At 36.9% G+C, this 25,446-nt stretch overlaps 1 protein-coding gene across 4 annotated transcripts; it reads right to left on the bottom strand.

The window, feature by feature from the left end:
• Positions 1 to 1,791: 1,791 nt before the first annotated feature.
• PSEN1 (presenilin 1) lies at positions 1,792 to 24,773 on the bottom strand. 4 transcript variants are annotated; one of them, XM_053981372.1, is made up of 11 exons: positions 24,628 to 24,773; positions 22,881 to 22,919; positions 19,838 to 20,094; positions 18,340 to 18,481; positions 14,681 to 14,748; positions 12,844 to 13,064; positions 10,888 to 10,986; positions 9,510 to 9,593; positions 8,504 to 8,677; positions 6,280 to 6,398; positions 1,792 to 5,942 (listed from the first exon to the last, which is right to left on the bottom strand). In XM_053981372.1, the coding sequence occupies exons 1-11, from the start codon at positions 24,709 to 24,711 to the stop codon at positions 5,787 to 5,789; spliced, it is 1,443 nt and encodes a 480-aa protein (XP_053837347.1). In that variant the 5' UTR covers positions 24,712 to 24,773; the 3' UTR covers positions 1,792 to 5,786. The 4 variants fall into 4 exon arrangements, with proteins under 4 accessions (XP_053837347.1, XP_053837345.1, XP_053837346.1 ...); XM_053981370.1 differs by having other exon boundaries at positions 22,881 to 23,005; positions 24,628 to 24,703; XM_053981371.1 differs by having other exon boundaries at positions 22,881 to 22,987; positions 24,628 to 24,663.
• Between the last annotated feature and the right edge of the window lie 673 nt (positions 24,774 to 25,446).

Here is a 25,446-nt window from a genome sequence, read left to right as displayed (position 1 = left end):
ACTGGAAGTAGAATTTGTCACACAGTTATCAGTGAGGCCTGGGTGTAAGTGTGCCAATAACTACATGGTAGTTCTTCTTCACTTGAGTATGCTATTGAATCAGTGATTAGCATTTTGTTACTGAGGATGGTTAAATAAACCATTGATTCAATCAAATATAGAGCTGCTACACTTGATGAACATCCAGCTGTGCTCTGAGGCATTCTCCAAGTACATTCATGCTGACTTGTACAACAAAGCCAGTGAGAAGTACAACATTTAATTCTGACAGCAGCACTACCCCAGATCAAAGTGCTTAACCCCTAACAGTACTGAAATCAGAAAATTAATATGAACACAGAAGTCTATTCATTATTCCAGTCAGTTTAGATTAAGAACATATTTCAAACCAAAGAAAAATCAAAATAAATCCAATTACATTGGTACCAACCGCCAACATCACTTGATGCCAAGCTGAAATCATCCTTCCTGCAGCATATCACGATTAAAGGAGAAGAAAAACAAATACAGGTTGTAAAACTCGGGAAGCAATTGATTGTTTCCTTACCCAATGTTCAGTTCTATTAGTTCCTGCCAATGAAGGCAGATGCTTTTCTCTACAGAGTCCATAAACTCCTGACATTTCAGGCCAGAAAATGGCCTTAAATATAACTTTAATTGAGATTTCTTGGTAATTAAAAAATACCTAGCAGTAACTGCTAGACATCAAGCTGAGCTCTCTATGAGAGCTGACACTGTCAATAAAGGAATCTTATTTACCTATCCCCAAAAGACTACATTAAAAAATTGAAGTAAGAAAACACAGGGGTAATTAAATTAGCATATTAGATTGTAGCTCCAAGTTGAGTATTTAGCCTGAGATAAAATTTTCCTACTTTGCAGCTGCTCAGACCCCAGCAGGTACTGATGCCTGAGGCTACTCTTCCCCAGATGGAGGGCTTTGTATTTTCCTTGTTAAACTTCATGAGATTGCTTTCCATCCAGTTCTCCAGCCTGTTGAAGCCCCTATAAATCATTGCAGTCATCTGGTTTATCAGCCACTGCTTCAGATATTTGTGTCATCTGCAAAATTGCTGAGGGAACACTCCTTTTCATCATTCAAATCATAGATTAATAGACTGAACAGCACTGACCTCTGTACTGAGCCCCGTGATATGCCACTAATGATTTGCCTCCAACTAGACTCTGTGCTGCTGATCACAACCCTCTGGGCCAGAGCACTGGGGCAGTTTTCAGCCCATCTCACTATTCCCTTATCTAACGTATACTTCATCTGCTTGTCTATGGTGAGGTTATGGGAAATGGTGTGAAAAGCTTTACAAGTCCAAGTAAACAACATCATCTGCTCTCTCCTTATTGAGCAAGACATTGTGGAAAGCAAGAAGGTTGGTCAAGCATGATTTTCACTTTATAAATTCCTGATAGTTGCTCGCAATCGTCCTCTTGTCCTTCATGTCCTTGGAAGTGCTTTCCTATGTGTTTTTCCTGGTAATCTTCATTGTGCCAGCAGCTGTTTCAGTATAATCTCATTTTTCGTGCCTTAATTATACCTCATGGGTGCTTTTACAACAGGCTTTGACTGACTCTTTAATGGAACACAAAAAGTAGCTTTTAGAAGAAAGTAATTCTACTAAAATCAGTTGAAGCTCTATTGATAGGAAATATGATGCCTTAAAATGACTTAAGAAAGGAATCTTACTCATTAAATGCTGAATAAAAATAACTACAGTGCTTATGCCTCCAAGAGCTTTAAGTGATGGCTTTAAAATAATGTAGTAAAGGCAAGATGAATCAGGATTCATGCAACTTTTATTTTAATAATTAGACAAATACAGGAAAATTTGCAATAATCTATCAAAACCATATCTTATCAAGAACTGGAAAGATGTTTAAAAAACATTCACATTTAATTCAGGTTATGTACAAACCAGTGTCTGTAAAAAAGAAAACAGCAAATGCTTTGAGTGTAAAAGAATTCCATTCTAGTTCATGTTTCAACATTTCCAATGACCAAGTTACCACTGAGATGCAATCACAGTGCAGACATGTTCCACAGTCTATTAAACTTGTTTCAACAGCATTGTCAGAATTTTTGAAATAAAGCATTTTGATAAATTTTGTTGAACAGTACCATCAACCCAAAATTTACTTCGGCTTATTTAATCCTTGACCACACTAATGGCAGAAGAGCTGTCATCTACAGGTGCAGTCTCCATGAATCTGTATCTCTGTAGGTACAGATATATATCTGTATATCCGAGAAGCACCAGCCTCCCGTGCCTGAAATAGCCTGTGTCTGCTTCCTACATTGAGGAGATCAGCTGTTTTTAGTGGAGCACAGCCCTTGATTTTTTTGCCTCAAAGAAGTCATCATCTACCCATCCGGAACTATCGTGAATGTGTTGCAGTATCACATTCTTACACCTTCAGGATGCACCTCTTACAGATGACACTTGAATTTGAGTGTGACCATAACAGCCACACACAGGTACAACAGCACCCTAAGCCTTTGCTGTAAAATCAACTTCCAGGGGTCTCTTTCTTTGCCCTGGATTAAATCCCCCCATAGAAGGGAAAAAAAAAAAAAAAGATAAATGGAAGTGCCTGGATCTTAGGAAAACTATTATGTCTTCTCATTTATATATTGAATTGAATCTTAGCCAAAGAAGGAGACCTATTGATGTAAGTTGAATGGGGAGAGAAAGCTACTGTGATAGCCAAGTTTCGAAGTATGAACACTGGAACAGCCACACAACAGCTATAAGTCAATCTGCCTGAGCACAGAAGGGATGAATCTACTCAGGTTACAGAATACACCTTTCAGAGCTACAGCCTAATATGCTGTCATTGACATACTAATTTAATAATAATGGAAACTCTCTCAAAAATGCAGATTACTTACAAAAAATCTTTCAGTTACAACAGTCTAACCGAGGTGAATCCTCAAATTAGATTGGTGTTTTAAGACAAAGAAAAGTGACACAACCTTCACACTTGTGTAGCAACAACCCAAATGCAAACAAAACCTATTGGCAACTGGACTTTATTTGGACCTCTGTTCTGAGATAATCCTTAGCTTGAAGATCTCATCTGAAACATAAGCTACCATGATTTGGCCTGAGAGGGCAAATCTAGAAAATTTCATCTGGTTTTTGAAGGTGTACCTAAGACCTGGTAATAAGCAATGTACTTTAACATATAGCTCCTTATAAAAGCAATTTCCCTTCTAAACTTATTTTGAGATTCAAACACAAACTTGAGCAGCTGCTGTGAATACAAATTTTATAGTCTCCACCACTGTAACTCTACAGTAGCTCAAAAATGAACCCTTCGGAATAACAGAAGCAGCTCTGGGAAGTGGAAGACTGGCAGTTTAGTGTTGGAAGGTTCTGAGCTCTTCCTTGGGTTGCACATCTAACACCCATTCAAGTATATGAAAAGGCTTTTGTACATTTCTACATATTCTAAAGCAACTCTTAATGGAGCTAATGCTCCCCTAGTGCATATTGAAGCCAAAAAAGAAGTAAGAGAGACGACTTCTGCATTTAAGTAACAACCCATAACTGAGAGCCAGCTCAGATACACAAATGCCAGCAATGCCAGCTCCTAGCAAACCTGTTCTATACAATGGAACTATAGCTGGGATGCCCAATAAAACACATGAGGGAATTTTTTTGGGTGTAATGCTCAGCAAAGGAACAAGTTACAATGGTATAAAAACAACTCAAAATCTTGTTAACCACCCCCAAACACAAAAACCAATCAAAAAATGACAACAGAAATCCCTAAAACCCTCACCAACCAACCTGCTTTAAGTCAGACTTCATTGCAACATAATATGGAACAGTAATTTAAGCTAGAAAACACAAACAAGTTTGACTTGAAAAGTCACTGTAAGCAATTTTGATATAGTTGGTTTATTAATGCTATCCACAATGAATCAGCACACAAATGAGATGAATAAAAGTACTTTAGATGAGACAAGACAATGTATTTTATGAAAATGTAAATGCTAACACTACAGTTAACAAGTCATACCGGAAAAGACATATATTACCGAGGACAATCAAAGAAAGCCTTTCTTGGTTTTAAAGCAAATTTATACATCACAGTCTTTCTTTCTTTACTTGGGCAATGGTTGGTGAGCATCTCTGATGTTTCAGTCCTATGAATATATAGGCACTGAAACAAAATCCCAGGAAAAAAAGGTAAAAGGAGCTAGTGTTAGGATTTTGACAGTTGCTCTACTTGGCAAGGACTCCAGTATCAAGATGCAAGTAAAATAGAATGCCCATCCACTCCCTATGGCTCCCAAGAAAAAACATTACTTGTACACAGTAAGAATTCATGGCAAAACCAACTTCATCTCACCTGTCTTGTTTCCAAACAATTACTCATAAACGAGTTCTTTCAAATGAAGAAATCAGAGTTCAGCAGTTTTAAGGTTTGAACAGACTCTTCTTATAAAAAGTTCAAAATCTCCTATCTTCTTTTCAGTGATATTGAATTATCCTTCATTTTGCCAATCACCAGTTCCTCACAAGAGAGGTAATTAAAGTGAAGAGGTTCATGAATTTTGCTCCTTGGTGACATTAAGCAATCTCTCACCTAACTTAAGCATCCTCACCAATAAAGACACTGCACAAAAAAAATCCTTGCCAGCCTGAGGTGTTAAGACAGCTGAGTGACCAATACTCAGGTCAACAGAACTCTAAACCACATTTTAGATGACCAAGAATTTCAGGAATGCAATAGAAGAGCTCCTAATAGCACTTTGATCTCTAGAGCTGGCAAGCTAAACTCCATCTGGGATTGCTGCAAATGCCTACTTATTTCATAAGAATGCCAACAGAAGGAACATCCACCAGTGATGCAGTCCGTGCTGTTAGTGACTATTTTCAAACACAGGGTTTGAAATGGTGTTCTAGCAAAATGATTTGCCAGAGCACAAAGAGTAAGTCCCCAAACTGCTTTTTTAATGTAGTTTATTAACCTTTTAGAATGTAAGATCCAAACTAGGACCTTATGATCCTCTATTGCCAAATAATTCAGTCCAAGTTTAAGCAGCTAAATAAAGAGGAGCAGGTGTACAGAAGGTGCACTCCATGCTTGAGAATGCAAAGTATTAAAACTGAGAAGAGGCTCTAGTTCCAGTGTGGGAAAAGAAAAAAAGTTTTAGATTTACTAAACCAAACACACTCAGGCACAGAGGCTATGAAGTCATGGAGCACTCTTAGAGTGACAGTATTTTCTCCCTTTGTCAAATTGCTACAAAGTCCTTTCCCATTACACAGGTGGGACTCCACTGTCAAAATATCACTGCTGAAGAAGTCCAGATTGGGCTCTCTCTCTTCAAGCGGTTACAGGGACAAGTTCCATGTGATTTGTCAGCTTCCTCTGTTAACATCAAGGAAGTCCTGAGCACCCTTAGTGCTGTGAAAACAATCAGCCTGTGGTAAGAGATCACATTGCTGGTGGAAGCATTTGCAATTTCATACAGGTGGTCCTTACCAGACACATGTATATCAGATGACCTCTGATATAACAGCACCTGGCTTAGACTGGCCGTCGGGAAGAAGCCACTTTCACACAGGAAAATTCATATGGTGCCCAGTGCAGCAGTTGTCTCAGAAAATACACAAAGCAAAAACCACCATCGGAGGAAGTCGCAATGATTCCGTCTTGGAATCTTGAGAATTTGACTTCAGTCTCGCTTGAGAACTGAGGGAAAACCATTTTTCCTCCTCCCAGATTTGCTACAGATATCCATTTCAGCATTATGTCTGCTAGATATAAAATTGATGGAATGCTAGCTGGTCCATAAATGGTTGCACCAAGTTATCTGTAGCAAAGTAAAAAACTAGCCCAAAGGTTATGGAGATTGGAAGAGCTGGTAAGGCCTTCTTAAAGATGGCAAGAAGCAGAAGTGTAAGGCACAAACCCTGAGGGGAAGAAAAAAAACAAAACACAGAGACATAAGGAGAAATTAGGGAACTCTGATAAGAAAAAAATATATAAAATAATATATAAATAATATATAAAATAATATATAAAATATACCTATGTATAAATATTAATGCTACAGGTTATGTTTTATGTCTTCCTAAACTAAAGGCTTTAGTGACAGATGTAGAGCCAATGACAATCACAGCTAAAGTCCTCACCAGTTTTCAGTCTGGCCACCCAATAAACAAGATCAAAGACAAAATGCAGTAGTTACAACTTTGTCCTTGATGATCATTAGGAACTATCTCTATTATAATTTTACATTATACTCACAATTAATATGGCTACAAAACATGCTAAAGTTGTATTCCAGTCACCACTTGCTGTTGCAGAGGCTTTGCCAACGAGGACACTGTAGAAAATGAAGTCTCCTAAACCAAGCTTTACTCCTCCTGCAAAGTGAACGTATGGCAGCATTAAGTATCTGTCTACTAATATTACATGTCAGTAATTATTGAAGAATAATACATATTTACATTAACTATTAACAGGACTTGCTAAAAATAACATTTTATTTTCAAAATTAGTACCACTCCTGAATCAAGTGATAAACTCCTGTGAAACAAGATGGCTTAGAAACACTACACTACTCAATTAATTCACCCTTTAATTAGAACTTCCCTGTACTCCTATCTTTCTGAACATATAAATGCAGTATATGCAAACTCAGATATCTGTAATTTTATTTGTGATGGGGTATCCACTTTTGGTTGTCTTATCATATTCAACAGAATACTGAAGAGCAATTCCTTTAAACTAGCTGAGAGAGGGGAAAAATAAATCCCTTGCACAAGATATATTATTTGTCAGTTAGAAACCTATAAACTGCAAAATATGCCACTGCTTTCCCAATTTTCCTAGAGAATTCTTATGCAGGTAGTTCTTAAAAGCACTTGTAAGTACAGCGCATATCACACACATTGATAAGAAATCAATTTCAAAATAACAATACACAACACTGCTCATGAAGTATTTTCTTCTGAACATCCTCTGAGTTTTTCCTGGTAATCTTCATTTTGGCAAAAAATCCTGGCAAAAATTCAAGATACTTAGTCCAAGATGTGAGATTTAGGAAAATTCATTCTCTCTTATTTTTTTATATAGTAATTACTACTTTAGTAACAACTCTGGAAGCACAATACTCAATTATTTCTGCAAGCACTGTAAGATTTCCTGAATGCCAGTTCACATTCTGAGCTTTTAGTCCAAGATGTTAATTAAGAAAGGCCAGCATCAGGTGACCAGCTGTTTTCATTTGGCCTACTGATTAGTTTCCCACCTCACTACAGTCCAGCCCAACATTCATTTTAGAGTTCCAAGAGGAACTAAGAACATCAAAACATAGATGGATTCTGATTAATTATGAAGGCGGGGGAGAGGGGAAAGGAAAAAGAAAAAAAGGGAGAAAATGCATAAAAGAAAAAAGGCAACCCTACTCTCTTTCAACAGGCCTCCAATAAAATGCCTAGAACAGTGCATTCATGAAAAGCTCTTAAGCACTACAACACCCTTAAACTGCTGAAACAACCTTGGATGCTCCAGACTTGTAGTAAACTAATGCTGGCTGACAAGTCTGACTGCATCATTACTACTCACTATAGGAATACAGGAAGGAGAAAATTATTAGCCTGGCCACACTAGAGTTTTAGCTAAAAATTTAATTGAAATAGCTGCTTTGCTAAAATTTTTGCATCTTAATGTTATTTTTTAAGCTCTGGAAATTAAAAAGGATTTGCAGCATGCTGAATTTGGACTTTTTTAGTAAGTAAATTTTAAAACTGTTCTTAAAGTAGAAGTCTCTGTATTTTTAAACAGAGGAGCACCTGATCATCAGAGGAAGAAACTGCACCTGTTAAACTATGGCAGTATCACATGACAGGCACACCCTAATTTATTTAGAGCTTTGCATATCTAATAGCAGCTTGAACTTCAACTGGAAATCATGAGTCTGTTAAAACAGGTATGTGAGTACTGGCATCATACACTTTCCAAAGATATTTCACCTTAGCAAGATGCTGGATAAAACTAAGCAAGCCCAAGGCATTCTGCACTAATTTCAATCTCCAATCAGGTTTTAAACATTGCTTCCTACCAAGTGGATTACAGCAGTTTAATCTCGAGGTATAAAAAAACTGTTAATGACTCCATTTACAGGGCCTAAAATCAAAAAGAGGTGATACACAGCAGAACACTGCATGAAAAAGACAAAGGCTAATACAACTGAGCATGTAACGGTCTGAAAACAGTTTGTGCAACAAAAGTTTTGAGTCTGTGTATCAAACTAAAGAGCAATTTGGCCAATATTACTCACCCCTGCAACAAAATGAAATGCTAGCAAAAACCATTATTCCTATGAGGCATATCAGTATTCATCAGGAGCAAGTATATCTCTTCAGCTTGCTAATAGCTCACAGAATCCTACACGTGTGCACTCAGGATGCCTGACTGACTAGCTTCAGATTTAGTAAGCTTTTCAGACACAGTAGTCCACACTCACGTTCTTCAGGGTCTTCACTTGTTTGAGAGTTACTGGGTAGAGCCTGAACAGCAGCACGTGACTCAGGTGTTGATTCAATGGGTCCTATTCTGTTGTCCCTTTGTTGCTGCCATTCCTGACTAAAGCCACCATCATCTGCTTCAGCATCTTCATTCTGGGTCCGGCTTGCCGGAGCTCAAAGGAAGAAAGGCATTTAAGACTCCTCCAAAAATATACCTTCTAAAACACGAAAGTCTCTCCACATATAAGATCGCAGAAGTCCAAGATAGAAAGAAGTATTCCATAATACTTAGCAATATCTAACACTGGCACACACAATCTCAAGACATCCTCTTAGGATTTTAATATTTACTTAAACATTCAGGAGTCAATGTACACTCTGCAATCACAGCACCTATGTGTTGCACTCAAGTCCTAGTATTCAGGAGTACATCCACATGAAAGTGGAAGTTCTGTGGTGACCTAACAAAATCACAATTTAAGGAATAAACTATCATCTAATATTTAATTAGCTTCTTTAGTTGACACTGACAGGTTAATTTTCCAGTAAAATAGAAAACTTTACTGAAAGTTACATATATGTGGATGCCTTCAAGCATGTTAAATTCAGGAACTGCACTCTGCTTTAGTAACACATATAAATAAACTCCACATTTTAAACACTCTCTGCATAGCCAAAAGGGCTAGGCGTATTTCTGTCTAACACAAATATAAATGAGTTGGTATTACACTGTGTCATCCCAGTCTGACAAGCAGTTGAGCTCAGTTAATAGTTTTATATTGAGTCATTTCAACACCAACATCCCAGATCCCAGAAAAATGAATGCAAGAACATTAACTGCACAATAAGTAAACAATTTTTCAAGTCTTGACAGATTCATCATTCTTAATTAGCTTCCATGCTTTCACTCTTCTACAGCACCCAGGACTCTTGAAAAACTAAAGACAAGTATCCATAAACATGTATTCCAATGCAGTGACAAAGGTTTGTCAAAGCAAAGCTCACCTTGTTTATCAAAAGCGGAGTTTTTGGACTTCCGTTGGGCTTCTGGATCTTCCTCAGCCATGTTCACAAGCCATATCATTGTTGCTGTCAAAGAAATCCAAACCACAACACCATAGCTAATTGTATCTTCAGATGTATGAAATTCTGAGATAGTGTTAGCATCAATCCATCATTTCTCATTTTTCATGGTTTTTTGGATACAACTATCTTCTCCAACAGGCTATTTTACTCTCATTAAAGCACAATAATATCTCGAACACGGCCAGTACCAGCAACAATACATTTACAAAAACTGGTGAATAAAATTTTATTTCTACTAGATTTTGAAATAAAATGGCAACAGCTGTTGCCAGACAAATTACTTCTACATATGAGGCTCGCTCTGAAAATCAACAACTTCTTTTTTTTTTTCGTTAATCATTTCTTTTATCAGCAAGTAGAAAGGTCCCTAAACACTGTTACAGAGTTATGTCAATTCAGAGGCAGTATTTACATCAAAGTTAATTGTTCTCTGCCTTTGCCATCACAAAAAATCCCCCAATCTGAAGGTAACCAAATGTTGTTACATATAAAAGGTATATTTTAATTCAAACTCTCTGTGTTAACCTCTTCTCTCACAAAACAGAGTAACAGGCAGATATGCCACATTTTACTGATGCTGTGCAAGTGTGACAGAGAAAGAACCAGTGACAGATAAAGAAAGTCCTCCCCTTTCTCCACTGTAAGCTCATCCCAGTCTGCAGCACATTTCCTGCTTCCATATACAGGCCTGTCTGGAGCACCAGGAGCAAAATGACTTATGATTAGCCTCTTTCACTGTTATCCACATGACTACAAGTAGCAACAGGGAACTTCAGAAACCATGGAATTATGTACTAACTGATACACAGGTCACAACAGCAACTTTAATTCAATAGGTTATTTTTCACAACTGCAGGGAGAAACAATTGACCAAAAAGGACAAGCCACTGAGAAAACAGTCACACAAACAAACCTCTTTCTAGTAATTTCTCACATTTCTTATACTAAGACACAGGTTATTTAAGGACTGAAAGCTGGTAAATATTTTCTGGAAACAATTGCTCCCTTTGAATGGGCTTAATTCACAGCCTAGGGACATAGTACTTTATTCAAAACAAGGTCTGTTACCATTCTTCCTGTTTGTATTTTGGAACAAAACACGCTGGTTTTTATCATTAAATGTTTCAGTCAGATGATGTTCCACATTTTTCAGTCAACAGTAAACAAAAACTGCGGCCCAAGTGAACAGATCAAGAATTCAGCTGAAAAGCATCTTATTAAAACCCAAAAAAATGAGAAGATTGCTTCAGATGAGTGAGTGATTGCAAGCTTAAAGAATTTAACAAAATGTACTTACAGGAGTAAATAAGTGCTGGAAAGAGAGTTTCATTTCTCTCTTGAGCTGTTTCAACTAACATACGAAGAGGACCTTTAGGACACAGGACAGCAATCAAATCTGAAAGGAAAAGCAAACAGATCTTACATCCCTGCAGACACAGTTACGTTTCTTTTCTATGACACTCGGAGAGACTTGAAGTAAGAAAATGCACCCTGAATAAAGATTTCAAAGACAGCCATTGGCCACAATTCAGTATCCTACAGCAATGCTTTTTAATATTCTCAGGCAACCTATTTTACATACTACTGTAATATGCATACAAATTTTAAAACATTATATTCCTCATTTAAGATATTATGTAACTGCAAATGTACCTATGCCTATATGTTGACCTGTGAATAATTCAAGAAAGCTACTCTTCAACTATCATCTTGGAAATTGCCTTCTACTATGAAAGCTTTTTGTAATCTAAGTTTAATGCTAAAAGAAATTTTAAGACAACAGGTGAGGCTTACTTAATTCCTGTGAAACAGGCACATTGGGATAGAGAGCTCTAACATTGCTACTGCCTTTTGCACTTGTCCACTCACCATATGTCTTTAAATTAATTTGAAACTCAATTTGACACTGAAAGGAACAGCTGACTTGTCAGGAGCTGTGTGCTACCCAGAGCAGGCCTTCTGCACCTGAGCCAACTGCCCTGGCACCACTGCTGGTCCAACTCAAAAACTGGGATTTGCAGGCTTTGAAATGGGGTTGTAGGCTTTGAAAACTTACATCCCCTGTACTCAAAACAACTACATCATGGTCTTGGAACTCGATCTTGAATAATTTCAATTTCCTATCACTGAATAAAGGCTGAATGCTTGGAGCACTCAGATTTGTTCCAGTTGTATGAAGGGTGGAAATGGGGCTGGGGGATGGGAAGATTTTCTTAATGTGCTTTGTGATCCATGAGCATATACACAAGGGATAATTTTCCTCTCTCTGAAGGAAGAGGACACTTAAGGAGTACATTGACGTATCAGAGCTAATCAAATCTTATCAACCCCTGCACTTACATCTGGACAGATTCTCGGTCTTTATCAAGATCAGTGACTTTGAGAGCACACATTCAGCACACTTACAAGCTTCCAAAAAATTCAAATTAAGAGCACATCTTCACTTAGCTGTAATGTTTTAATTATGTCTAAGTAACTGAATTTTAGTCTTGCCTGGAAATTAAATGGATATTTAGGATACAGTGATCTTCTTACCAAGTGCTCAGTGCCCCCTAAAGCTTTATGGAAATACTACATCTAGGCTTCTCTCAGCCATCATTCTGAAAAAAAGCAATATTTGACAACTACAATGAATAAAAAAAAGAAAAAAAAAAAGCCAATGAAAGAGATCTCACAACCATATCCTTCTAAATATAAAATTACTTTGGCCAGTGCAAACTGTTCTTAATCCTTCCTTCCTTCTCACTATATTATCAGGTATGGATCAAGTTGCTGTTTCTATGTCCACAAATTTGAGCAATTCATGGGTTGGGTAAATCTATATTTGTTGTACAGAAACAACAAGCTCCTAAATTCTGCATGTACAGGGGACTCCAAAGATTCTTGGGGAAAATGAGAAGCTGAAGGTTCACCACCTTGATAAAAAAGATCAAAACGGGTCTCTCTCATCTCCTCGTCTCTTGAATTACTTCAGCTCTCCTCCTCATAGAATCTAGAGAGTCCAGGAAACATGGAGGAAGATGGGATCATACACTAATACAAAGCCCTCAGCTGCAGAGGGAACTGATCTCAGTTTAGGATCATTATCTTATTCATGAAGTCTGTAATCAACTTATCTGGTACTTTGGATGATACATACATACACACACAAACACACTTTTTTTTAAAGGTCTAGTCAGATAAGTGGAAAAGTCAGGGAATAAAAGAAATTCCCACCACAGGACCTGCTACTGTGCCTTGCTCCCAAACTTACCATACACTGAAATGACAGCCAGGATAAGCCACGCAGTCCATTCAGGAAGGTACTTGATGAACACCAAGGCCATGAGAGCACTTATCATAATGAGATATGCCTGCTGGAGCCGAAGAGGACCCTTCCAATGGATACAAATCATTCCCACAACACCAAAGTTCCAGATCATGAGTGCCACCGTAATGTAGTCCATGGCAACATTGTATGTCTTAAAAACCTCGCTAAAAAAAAAGGAAAATAATATAGATGGCATTTGCTTCAAACAATGGAAACAAATTACAGATGCAGACTTCAGAATACGTTTTTAAAAATTTTCGTATTTAATGTAGTGGCATAAATGTAAAATTCTTTCTCCAATTAGTTCTTAATTATTCTTCACAATAGAATTAATTTTGCCAGTATTTGCTTCTCACCAACTCTTTTGCTTTTTCGAAAATTTTCGTTAAGGTTTTATTTCCTTCTCAATCAAAGCAGAAGCTGACAGGAAAGGATATTACTTCAAAATCAGTCGCTTTGATTATGCTCATAACTTTTAAAAATCAGAATAATCAAAACTTGTGAGGTTATAATGGATCTTTAAAGGCAGGCAAAGATCTCTTTCTACTAACATGCTGTCTGTGGAATGCTTTGATAACTGTAAAGATACATGTTTATTCTATTATTCCCCATAAACACTGAAGTAAAAAGCTTTACTTTTGGATGAACCATGTCCCTGTCACACCAAATACTATAAACTAATTAAGAACCTCAATAAGTAAAACCAAAATAGACAAATGCCATCACCAAGTGACAGGTGATTTCTGCTGACTCAAGGAAGAAATGGCTGTGAAACCTTTTTGCAGAATCTGCTGCTATCAACTCATCAAGCCACTAAGAACCTTATAATTTGCATAATACTTTCCTCCAGGAAACTTGTTCTCTGCAGCTGTCAGCTGACCTTTGAGATGTACAGTGTTAACAGGATGACCCTTACTGTCCTCATGCATAATTGGTCTACAAGCTCCCTCACTCTCTGAACCTCTGGCAAAAGGAAGCCAACACTGCTGTAAGGCAGGAGGGACAGATGAAGGAATTGCCTTGACTTTCAAAAGCCATTGTTAGGGTTAGAGAAACTACTGACCACAAAAGGCATTACAGATCACTTTTAGCAAAAATCAGTGACTGAAGGGAAGACCACATTCTTCTTCCAGACACCAAATTAAATAAGCTTCTTCAAAGAGAAGTGTTTGTCATCAAGTGACAAACAAAAAACTATATATAGCATATAATAATTTAATGACATAACTCTAGTTACAAACCCTGAGGAGGCTGCTCATTTTAGACAATACTGAGTATTTTGGCCAAATTTTCTTGATGTCTGGACAAGGGCATGCTTTGAAATTTGAGAAGAAAAGCACCGAATATATTTTGGTGAGATAGTAGATTCTTTTCAGCTGACTCCACCACTTCCATGCAAACAGCCTTTAAAAATATAGCTAACAATCAAAGCCATGATGTAAATAACTGCCCTTGAGTCATATGTCAGTGAAAAATTAAGTTATCAGAAGACATGTCAGCAGAACAAGCTCCTCCCAAGATATACTTATTCTGATAAGCAAGATGTGCTTATTCTGGTTATGAATGTGATGGACAGCTTCTGTACCTAATCAGATGCTTTATAAACCTATGAATCACTCTTTCTTTTATGTGCACTCTTTCAGCCTATACAAAATGAAATATTTTATTGCAATAGCTTACTCACTATCATTCCTCCTAAGGTTCAAGGCCTAGTTCTAAAATAAATACATACATAAAGTGATACATGAAAAATAGCATATTAATAGTTTAATTCACTTACCCCAGGTAGATGAATGAAAAAAAGAAAAGCAGCAAAAGAGAAGAAATGATAAGCCAACCATGGATCACCTGGAGAAGAAGATATCAATATGATGTTTTTAGACTTGTTATTTTAAATTTAGCATATATTAAAAGGCTTTTAAGGTTATTTTTCCTTTTGTTTAAAGCAAGAAAATTATTTAAGATATCTCCCTCTTTGGTTGGTGCTACATTCATGTTTAGTCTATGCACGTTGGTGTATTTCACTTTATACTTACGAATTTTAAGTGCTTTGTGAACTTTCACTAGATGTTCTTTAGCTCTGTTGAAAACTACTGTTTGCCTATTTTTAGACCATTTTGATACCAGTGGCATTATAACACAGCAGAATCATCCAGCATGAACACAGATGGAAAACATGATTCACTTCTGTGCTGCTCTGATTTCAAATCATTTTCAGAATCCAGTTATAGAATTAAATGCTGGAACCCAGAAAAACCTTCAGTACTTATCTGTTGAAATGTCATTGATGAATGACTATATAAAGATTTCAATATTCTCTATCAGTTATCTACAGACATAATCCCTAATTTTGAGATATATGAGAGCAGACTTACATGCCCAACAATTCAATAAAGAACAGTTCAGTGTTGTACTCAGCAGGGGCACTCAAAGATTTAAACCTGGAAATGACAGACACTTAGACTTTGCACTGACAGAAGTGCACCCTTCTGGTATTTATTGTGCAAAGTGAAAAAACCATGATTGATGATTGAAGACCTCTTTAACTCCAGTAACGTCTTAACATCTCTTAACTGAGAATGAACATATATTTGTCAAACTCCCAGCACAGAATCTCTTTTATAAAACCTGACCCAGTATTACAAGTAGACAACCTGTCAGATGCAATAATCTAGAAATCAAAACTATATAAGGAATCCTGCTTTCCACAGACACAGTCAGTGGAAAATTAACTGGCTAAATTTGCTATATATGTACATCAGATTAAAGTATTCAGAAGCTGTTAAAAAAATGTGTTGTCTCTTTATCCTCTTCTTAAAGATGTGTAGTAGAACACATCTTATGTTCTTAAAATATTTAGCAAAAATTAACTTAAAAGTAAAGTGCATATACACAAAGACTAAAGGAATCACATTTATGTGATGCAACAGGACTTTCTGACAAATTAAGAATCCAGCCATTACAGCTAGTAATTTAGTACATTGAGTCTAATGATACATTTTTCACATGCATTTTAAAAATTTTTGGTCATTTTTGAGACAGGCACTCTCCTCCTTTACACTGCTTCTCAAAAGAGGTTCAAATTTAACTTTCAACCTAATAAAGCCTGTCATTTAACCTCCTTGTCTAACAGACTGGCTTTTGCTAGTATGTTCTCAAAAAGACTTAATAAATTCCCACATGCAGTAAGCACGGTGCCTGTAAAGATGCTGCAGGAAAACTGCCAAAGTATGTCTCAGTATTTCAAACTTTCACCACACACAGCAAGTGGGAGAAAGAACCTTTCAAAGGTGAATATCAGTATATATTGATTCAAACAGAACCAAATTTTCCAACAACTTGTAAAGCTACTAAGCAGGGACCTAACAAGAGTAATTTTATTCCTCTGTAAAATCAGTTGAAACTACTTTAAGAAAACAGCAAAGAAAGCTCTCTCATGACTTCTACCTGTAGTTCTTGTATTTGTAAAAAAGCTCTTAAACTCCTATCACTTAAGAAAATAAAGTGAATAGTAATGTTTCATCCTAAAAAAGTAGTGAATGCTGACAGTGTCAAACACCAAGGCCATAGTCCAGCAAACTTCTACACACACCTTGCATAACTACTGTCAACAGAACTAGAGGAGGTAGTTTCAAGAGTTGATCCAAGTTGGTATTTTACACACAGATGTTTGCTTTATTCTCAGAATGTATCTCATTTACTATAGCATTTTCCAGATCACTAGTCTCTTTTCTTACAAGTGACTTTTCCAGAGCACTTCTTTAAAGTTTTGCTTGCTGTTTTCCTAGCAGGGTACCACAACAAGTTTTTTGCCTTCTCATTAAAAAACTTTCATTTGTCATTTAACAACAACTTTGATGCTAATTGATTGCTGGTACGAATTTGGCTTTACCTGCTACAACTTGAATAAAAATTAAGGAAGGGCTGCAGGATGCAGAGAATTAAAATGAGCTACAGCAGTCAGATTTTGTTTAGGCAGAGTGAAACAATGAAGAATGCAAAGAATAATAAATTAAAAAGCTAATCAAATACAATCCCCTTCAAAGATGCTGTTTCTGGTTAGATTGAGGAGCTAGAATCAGGACCATGCTTAACATATCATGTACAAGACAACCACAGGAAAAACTAACAACAGTGAAGCTGAAGCAGTATTTCCTTTCTTCAAAAGAGTTTTCAGATAAAAATCTTGTGAGGATAAGCAAATTATCACCACCAGATGAAGACCTAATGTTCTTTCATTATAAATTCCATTCCCCATAATCTGGACTACAATCTACAGATAGAACTGCATGTAAAATAGAACTCAATTGCAGGTAACTACATTTCACAGCATTCTGATATAGCAGCATAGAAATACTCTGACAGGAAATTTAAAAATAAGTTAATTATTTAGTGGAATTAGCATAAAATATAACCACAGGAAATTTATGGTATGTAATAATTCTAATTTTTAGTAGAACAATTTTTTTTGTAAGGAAAATGTGCTGTGCTTAAAAAGGTTAAGAAGGAAAACAGAAATGTGAAAAGCTTAGTAAAAACTAGTTGCTGCCTTCAGCACTTGAGGAGAACCAAGTGGCTACCAAGGAACTTAGTTAAAGCACAGTAGTTGACTTCATTAGAATGAAGAGAATTGCCAGTTTAACAAGAACACTTTTTCAGTTCAGATGTAACACCACACTATGATAAAAGTCAAGGTCCATACATCAAAAATCAGTATTCCACAATGTACACAGAATCAGGCAAAAATAATTTCCCCTGTCACTCCACAGATAATTTGTAAAGGGATTTCACCCACAGACATGAAGACCAAAACCACTGTTCCCTCTTGAAAACGAAATGAAGGAAACCTTTGAATCCACTATGTGTTTTACAACTGATTCAAGGTCTTGACTGTATACTGTGAAGTTTTATTAGGCTAAGCCTTATCAAATGGATCATTAAGACCAAAACAAACCAGGAATTTTCATGGACAACTCCTCCCATGCAGGTGGCACTGCAATTAATTATGCTAAGCCTGGACTTGCCTAGGTGACATCATTACAAGATTGAAGCCTTTCACAAAGTCTCTGTGTTTGCCATATGAATACTGCCTGGTGGGTACAGCCACACACATTGATGGGAGACAGCTGTATTGGGGAAAGGGAAGCCCACAGAATAGGACCAAGTCTGTCTTGTATATCTTGACTACAGAAAGATTTGAGTGCATGAAAATTTCAAAAGAATAGAAGCAGTATCACCCTATGTCTAACAAAACAGATGGCTGTGATAGCACTGGGCCTTTGCCCTGCTTTGTGCCAAATGAACAGAAGCAACAAAATTGAAATGGTGAATTAAATCACCAGTTCTGCTACTTTCACTCACTCATCCTTGATAAGCCTTCATTTTGTTCCATTCTCTAAATAATCTGTACTAATAAATAAAACTAGCATAACTGCTTACCTTGTAGCACCTGTATTTGTAAAGCACAACCAGGAGGATGGTCATGACAATGATAACGCTGATCATGATGGCTGCATTAAGAATAGAATTCAGGGCTCTCTGTCCTACTGTCTCTGTCTCTTCTGTGAAAGGAGTGTAGATGCTACAAAAACAAAAAGTCAACTGAAATAACACTGAAAGTTTCTGGTACGTAAGGCCGATATCAAACAAAACTGCAGTAATCTTTCAATTCAGAGCTGTAAAAGCACATCTACTTTCTAATAAGGCAAAACTTGAAAGGTGGCATAGTATCATATTAGGCAAACTTGAATTCCTTAGAAGACCTGCCTTTCCTACATTCTTAGATTACTACTGGTTTCTGCTTTGTAAAGCAGATAAAGCCCACAGCTGCCCACAGTTTGATATGGCTACTCCCATGTTGTGTGTCACTGCTACTCTCCCACGATACCACTCATGTGCTGCCCAGTGCAGTTGGAATTTCACCTACGGATTCACCATGAAAGGCTCCCCTGTGATTTCAACAACACAATGTATGGGCTCAACTCACTTTTTTGTACAGAAATACAATCTCCTGGGGCAACTGCTTCATTGTGGGGTGGGAAGGAGAGACAGAGAGACTTATAATAAAAAAAAAAATAAAGTCTTCCATCAAAAAAAATCTAAAATGAAGAACTTTGTGTTTCATTGAAACATTTTATGGCATGCTTATATTATACAAACATTTCAAAGCCAAACACACTTTGAATCATTTTGTCTACAAGTTTTCACAGTGGAACATTTCGATTGATCTTTAAGGTCTATTCCAACCCTTTACCATTCTGTGATTCTATGACTTGCTGCAGTTTCTGACAGGCTCAGTATTCTTCCTTTGCCCCTTTCTCTCAAATCAGCTCTCACAGGAATTGGGTTTTTTTTTTGGCAACATTAATATTTTACCAAAATCCCAAAAACTTCTACAGAAACATCTGCCAGGAAAGTTTCTCTAACTTCACCAGAAGTGAACCTCTTGAAGTTATATTCCCCTTGCATTTGAATTTCTTTATCAAACAGCATGGGCAAACCAGAACATGGCATATATGTTACTTCATTTACACTAGTAGTTTTGTTCCTTTTCCAAAACTCTTGTATTCTAGCATAGTACAAGGGAAATGGCTTTGGCTCAAGATGGAGTTTATTTTATAAATACCACACAGCATGATAAAGTATTAAAATGAGGACAAGGTTTTGAATCAAGCAGTAACAACCAAGATATTATCCCCACTGGTCACCAGACAAACAACAAATGTCAATAGTACCACAAAGAGAAGAGTCTTGTTTCTGGAAGGAATAAAAAAAAAAAAACAATCTTTGGACTGGAGAAGGGGAAAATTTAGGAGGCGAGAGGAAGTTCACTGCTTGAATCAGACTCCAAAAGAATTGGGAGTTTGAAGAAAATTATCTAAATTAATCTAATCTAATTATCTCCACTAAAAAGACAGGGGAAAATACTGATACATACAGCTGTCCATCCTTGCGTGTATAAAAGCTGACAGACTTGATAGTTGCAACAACAACCACCATGCAAAGCGTGACAGGCACAAACAGCATAATCACATGTTTTGCCCCGTATTTCAGTGTTAGCTCTTCATCTTCTTCTTCATCTTGCTCCGCCACCTGCTGAATGTTGTTTTGTGGCTGCCCATTAGTCTCAGACTCGGCATTGTCATTTCTTCTGCGCTCACTATTATCATGGCGACGTCTTTCACTGTTGTCATTCTGCAACACATAAAAAGCAGTTTCCTCAGTGACTCTCCACTATCATGTGCTTGTATGTTAAGCTAAAGATGACCCTGAGGAGGAAACATGTAAGATAATATTTACTGCCAGGAACACTTGCTACAGCAGGGATTTAAACAGTAGTAATTAATTGCATCACAGTTATTAAAAGAATGGGAGCACAGGATCATGTTAGAAACATTTACATTAAAAACAACAACAGTCAAAAGTAGGCTGGTTGCATCTAAGAGCTTTCCCTTTAAACAGAATTTCAAAAGATGAATAAAGGCATCTTTTTCCCTTGGTTCAAACTACAGCTGGTAAAAGGATGCATGACAGTAGAATGCCTACAACTTGACAAGAATGAGCTGTATTGACCCTTAAGAATAATGCCAAATGTCTCCTTCCTTTACTGTGTTACCCCCACTAGAGTATAGTAAGTAGAATATATATTAAAATGGATTTTCATGAGGTATGATGTTCTCATGTTTTTAGTAAGAATGACACAGAAATGGTGATAAAACTCCGGTTATTCTCGGTCTTTAGACTGCTATTTGATCCCAAAGTTTCAGCATGGAAAGTTAAGCATTCTTCTTTCCCAAGGAAACTACTGCCACGTCCTTTCACTGATATTGAAGAGATTTCACCACTCTTATCACAAGTATGAAAGAGCTTCTTGTCCTTCCTAATAGTGAAACATGAAGAGTGTAACACATGAAACATCAAGCATATAATTCAAACACCAAGACAGTGGTGAACTTCCAATGGAAGCAAAAGCACAAACTGGGAACATCAGCTATTAGTAAATGATCAGGCCTGCACTCCAGGCTCCTGGCACAAATATTTTGTGCCCTCTTCAAGAAGCACCATAAACATGGGGCATTCACCTTTTATATGCTGTATGCACATACAGAGAGCACATCAGGAGAGTGATCTGTGCTTTACCTTTTCTGGACTAAAAAGAAATAAAACCATTACCAGACACTCTAAACAAGCACTAAAATGTGACAGTTGATACAGACCAGTCATTTTTTTAGTGCATTACCATGTCCAATATCAGTGCTGTACTGTTCAAATTAAAGAAACTTAATATAGGAGAAAAAAATATTTTTGATTCCTCACAAAATTAATCTCATTTCTTCTGAATTAGTTCCTGCAGAACAGTTCTGTTTGACTTAGTGCACTAAAGCAGCATTAGATTAAAATGTACAATAAACTGAAGGATGATACCTTTTGCAATACCTTTAAAATATCATTCAGTTTTCTTAAAATTGATCTGGACATAAGACAGGGCACTGAAAATAACCTAATGATTTTTTCCTTAAATATTCCTACTCAGGTAGTTTTTTCCTTAAATATGCAATGTTAAAGTCTAATTACCTGATCTCAGTAGCATTTCCAAACATAACTACTGATTTGTATCTCATTAATTCACTGCAGGTTTTCGATAAATCAATAATAATATTAGAGATTCTCTCTACAGAATTTTCCCAGCCCCACCCTCAGAAAAGAGAAGATGGCAAGTACACACTCAGAAACTTCTAGTGGGGTTTTTAAAAGCACTTAAGTGATTAAGGAGCACAAGTCCCTGGACTTTGAACTGTAAATAGTGACACTGCTAAAACCCTGGTTGAAGCTTTACAACTTCCCCAACTCATGAAAAATTTGCTTCTACAAAGCAGTACAAAGTAATAATATGCACCAGATGTTCTGCCTATTCCTTCCTTTTTTTGTGGTATCCTCAGTATCAAGCTCAGTAGGGTTTCAAGATATGTCCTCTAAGAAAATCTGTTTCATTTTTCAATAAGGAAATGGAATGTAAGAGGAGAAAAAACCCCAAACTAAAATTATTTAAATTAAACAACTACAACTAGGACACACCTAGATTTTTAGAGTCATGGTTTTAACCTTAGTTTGAATTTAGTATCATTAATTTGAAATACGTACTGAAAAAGATGCTGGGATCAAAATTATTTCTTACTAAATGAAAAATTTATTATAAATTACTTGGCATTTTGCATAAAGGCCTCACATACAATTACTGATAGTCAGAAATGGGAATAAGGGAGAATGCAAATAAAGAGATCATGTTTAATTAATCTGAAATGCTGGCTACAACTAAACCTATTTCTGTACAGATTATAGCAGAAATGTAACATTTTTCACTTTGATAGTAAAATACTCCATTTCTCTCAGTCTACAGCAAGACAATAATAAACTTAAGCACCTAAATAAACTGCCTAAGATGACCATAAGTAATAACACACTGGAGATGAACAGAGCCTTGGAAATCTGCACAAGCAGAGCTGACTGAGTACTTAGGTTTCTGCACACTTGCCGAATGTGTCGCTTTTTCTCTGCTGTAATAACAGTCTTGCATGAGGGAGCACTTACCCCATCTCTGGAACAGAAATATATTGAAATAAGTTAAAAATCTACAGCTTCACAGAGCAAACACAAAAACATCCAAAGGAAAAGCTGATCAACTAAGCACACCACTACAAAAACCTGTTATATCAAACAAAGAGAAAACGGGAAGAAATGAGACCAATATGTATCATTTTACTCCCTTCACTAGATAGGAACAAAGATGCAATCAAAAAAGGCCTTTATATACTAAAACACAGTGCATGAAAACCAGATCAGCGTCAAGAGTTACACAAGTTATTCTCTCATTTGCACTTAAAGCTAGAAAATAAGTTGTCCTTTCAGGCTACTAAAGTGTACCTAAACGTGTCATGCGCGTGCCCCACTGCTTAAAAGAACAAAGTGCACTTATAGCCTACCTGATCAGTATTAAACAGAGCAGAGGCCATGGACTCTTGCTGAAGTGGAAGCAAAGGAACAGACTCTTCACTTTCCTCAGACATAGTTAAAAGTGAAAACTCTGAAGCTAAAAAGTCAGTAACACCTGTTGTAACACCGTAAGCAAATGTAAGTTATGAACTATGCGCTTTCAGGCGAATAAACAATATCAAAAGCAAATGATAGTGGTTTCTTTCCCTATCAGGAAAATAGTTAATAGCAAACCCAGACCAATGCCCCTGAACCAAGAGGTAAAAACATAACATATTTGATAAGAAGTTTTTAGCTATTAAATCCAGATTTATCCTTCAGGAGCAGACCACCATGCCTGACAATGGGCATGGACTTCATCGGTTCTCACATACACCACTGATGTTAAAAGGTCATTATGCAGTGGCAGATATTGAAGACTGAATTGAACTCTTAGTGTGTGACTAGAAGAAGAGATGGCAAATTATAGTATTTAGTGATTTCACATGCTGACTTGCTAGCCACAGAAGCTTAGTATACTTGAGCAGGAAAGGACTTTTGTAGGTGTGTACAAAAACAAAGTAGATGTGGAAAGGGGAGAAACATCATTATAACTTAGTATCAAAACAACAGTTACTTAAACATGGAAAGGAAAGGCACAAGTAGCAGTTATTCACCAGTACAGTCAGTGAGAAGAACATAGAACCCTTTGCTGGTAAGGAGCACCACCAAGTTATCTGCAAGGACAGTGAGCCCACAGGTTATTACTGAGCTCTGCCTTTTTAATCTGGCAGAAATGTTCAATAACAATTAATTTCTCAACTGTTCAAGAGGAAAAGAAACATTTTAATTCCCTCTGAAATAAAAGGATAAAGGATGCAGTAAGAAAGTTCTCACTTTTCTGTTTTAATTTTTTCAAATATTTTATATTTTTGAGATAGCATGATGCTTATCTGAGGATTTTTCAAAATTCTATTTAAACTCCTGATTGTACAGAAGAGCTCAAGCAGGAATCAGAACACTCTGTTGAATTACTGCTATAGACATGTCTACAAGTGGCCCAGCCTCACAAAAGCATTTCCTTGCCACAAGGAAACCTGATACTCAAGAGCTATAGCAGGAACAAAGAACAGTGTGACATGTCTAAGAGCCTGAGCACCACACCCAAGTAGATCATCTAAACCCGATTTTTCCAAAATATATAGGGTACAATGGTATAGTTTTAGCAACAAGTATGCCCTCAGGTCTTTCAAAGCAATTATATAAAACTTCAGGTTTTGAGTTCCTCCTCACCCAAAACCTCAAGAACCAGGAGAGCACCTTGAAAATTATTCACAAGTAAGACAAGACAGAGCTGTTCTTCCTGCATAGGAACAGTCCGCCAGCAATAGCAGTAACAAAACCCAGGCTTCAAGCTCTACCTAGACTAAAATTAACTCTGACTGAGAAACCTGTGAACCAAGCAGACCACAGCCAGGCAGACGAACAGAGCTCACTAAATACTGTAAATGTCAGTGTTTGATACCAGAGTGTTTGACCTTTATTTTTAGCCCTTGATGGCTTGGTCACTCTAACACCACTTTAAACTGGGGAGGTCTTATTTGTACATAAAAATGAGTTTAGAACATCAGATATTTTGCAGCATATTTCTTTTGGCACTGCTTATCACCACAACAGTTCAGAAAGATAAAATTAATCCCAACAAACTATTCATCCCCATTTAACTGCTACCAGATACTAAAATTGTTTGTTACATACGGTGTTGCTGAGGTGGGTATCAGGGAAGTTTTCTGTCAGCTGCCCATGCTGAAACTGGGGTAAATGCGCAGACAGCTCTGTCATTGGGACAGTTCTCTGGGAATCACTTATTTCCACACAAAATGCACCTTTCTTCTTGAGATGCTGAAAGGAAAGAGATGTGTAAAAAACTTCTGTTCTTAACATGAACAGGTTTTCCCTCCCCTCCCTACTCCAGTTTCTGGAGTTCACATATAGCAAAGACAACCATTCTGTATTTAACCATGATACCAAACTATCACATCTACTAAGAGGTCATAAAAGGGATTTTCCAGCACAGAAATAAGCGCCTCTAAGTGTTATCACATTAGTTCATCAGCTACAGAAATCAGTCAGCAACAAACTAATAATTTAAACAGGTCTTCGTTCCTTCTTGTGCAATAAACGAGAAGCACTGCATACTTGCTCAGAGCACAGCTTCCATGTTTTATCTTAGCAGAGCACAATTGCTCCAAGTTGTTCTGTTTTGGACTGCTGTTAACAGTAGTTTTCAAGGATGACTGAGTTACACTTGACTATTCAAAATCTAGACATATCCTCAACACTGTGATCTTGCAAGAGCAACCTAGTGCTACATAAGACAGTATTTCAGCTGAGCCTCAACAACTAACATGCATTCAGTTCCCTTTATGTACCAGCTACATCTACATGCCACACGTATGTAACAGCTTTATATGTTCTTCCATAAGAAAGTCAGATAAGAAAATTTTCCTATGTGAACTATATGTTCCATAACACAATAAAATACAGCAATATAGGGAAAAGAAGAAGTTTGACCTA

The sequence above is a fragment of the Vidua macroura genome, chromosome 6 (genome assembly GCF_024509145.1).
Source record: "Vidua macroura isolate BioBank_ID:100142 chromosome 6, ASM2450914v1, whole genome shotgun sequence".
In the NCBI taxonomy this organism is placed as follows: Eukaryota; Metazoa; Chordata; class Aves; order Passeriformes; family Viduidae; genus Vidua; species Vidua macroura.
This window is presented reverse-complemented; position numbering and strand designations above follow the sequence as displayed.

Coding starts and splice junctions, on each gene's coding strand:
- PSEN1 (XM_053981372.1), bottom strand. CDS start 24,711: ATGACAGAGCTGTCTGCGCATTTACCCCAGTTTCAGCATGGGCAGCTG. Junction 14,749..18,339: donor ACAAATACAGGTGCTACAAG/GTAAGCAGTTAT, acceptor CTTCTTCTCCAG/GTGATCCATGGTTGGCTTAT. Junction 9,594..10,887: donor TCCAGCACTTATTTACTCCT/GTAAGTACATTT, acceptor TTTCTTTGACAG/CAACAATGATATGGCTTGTG.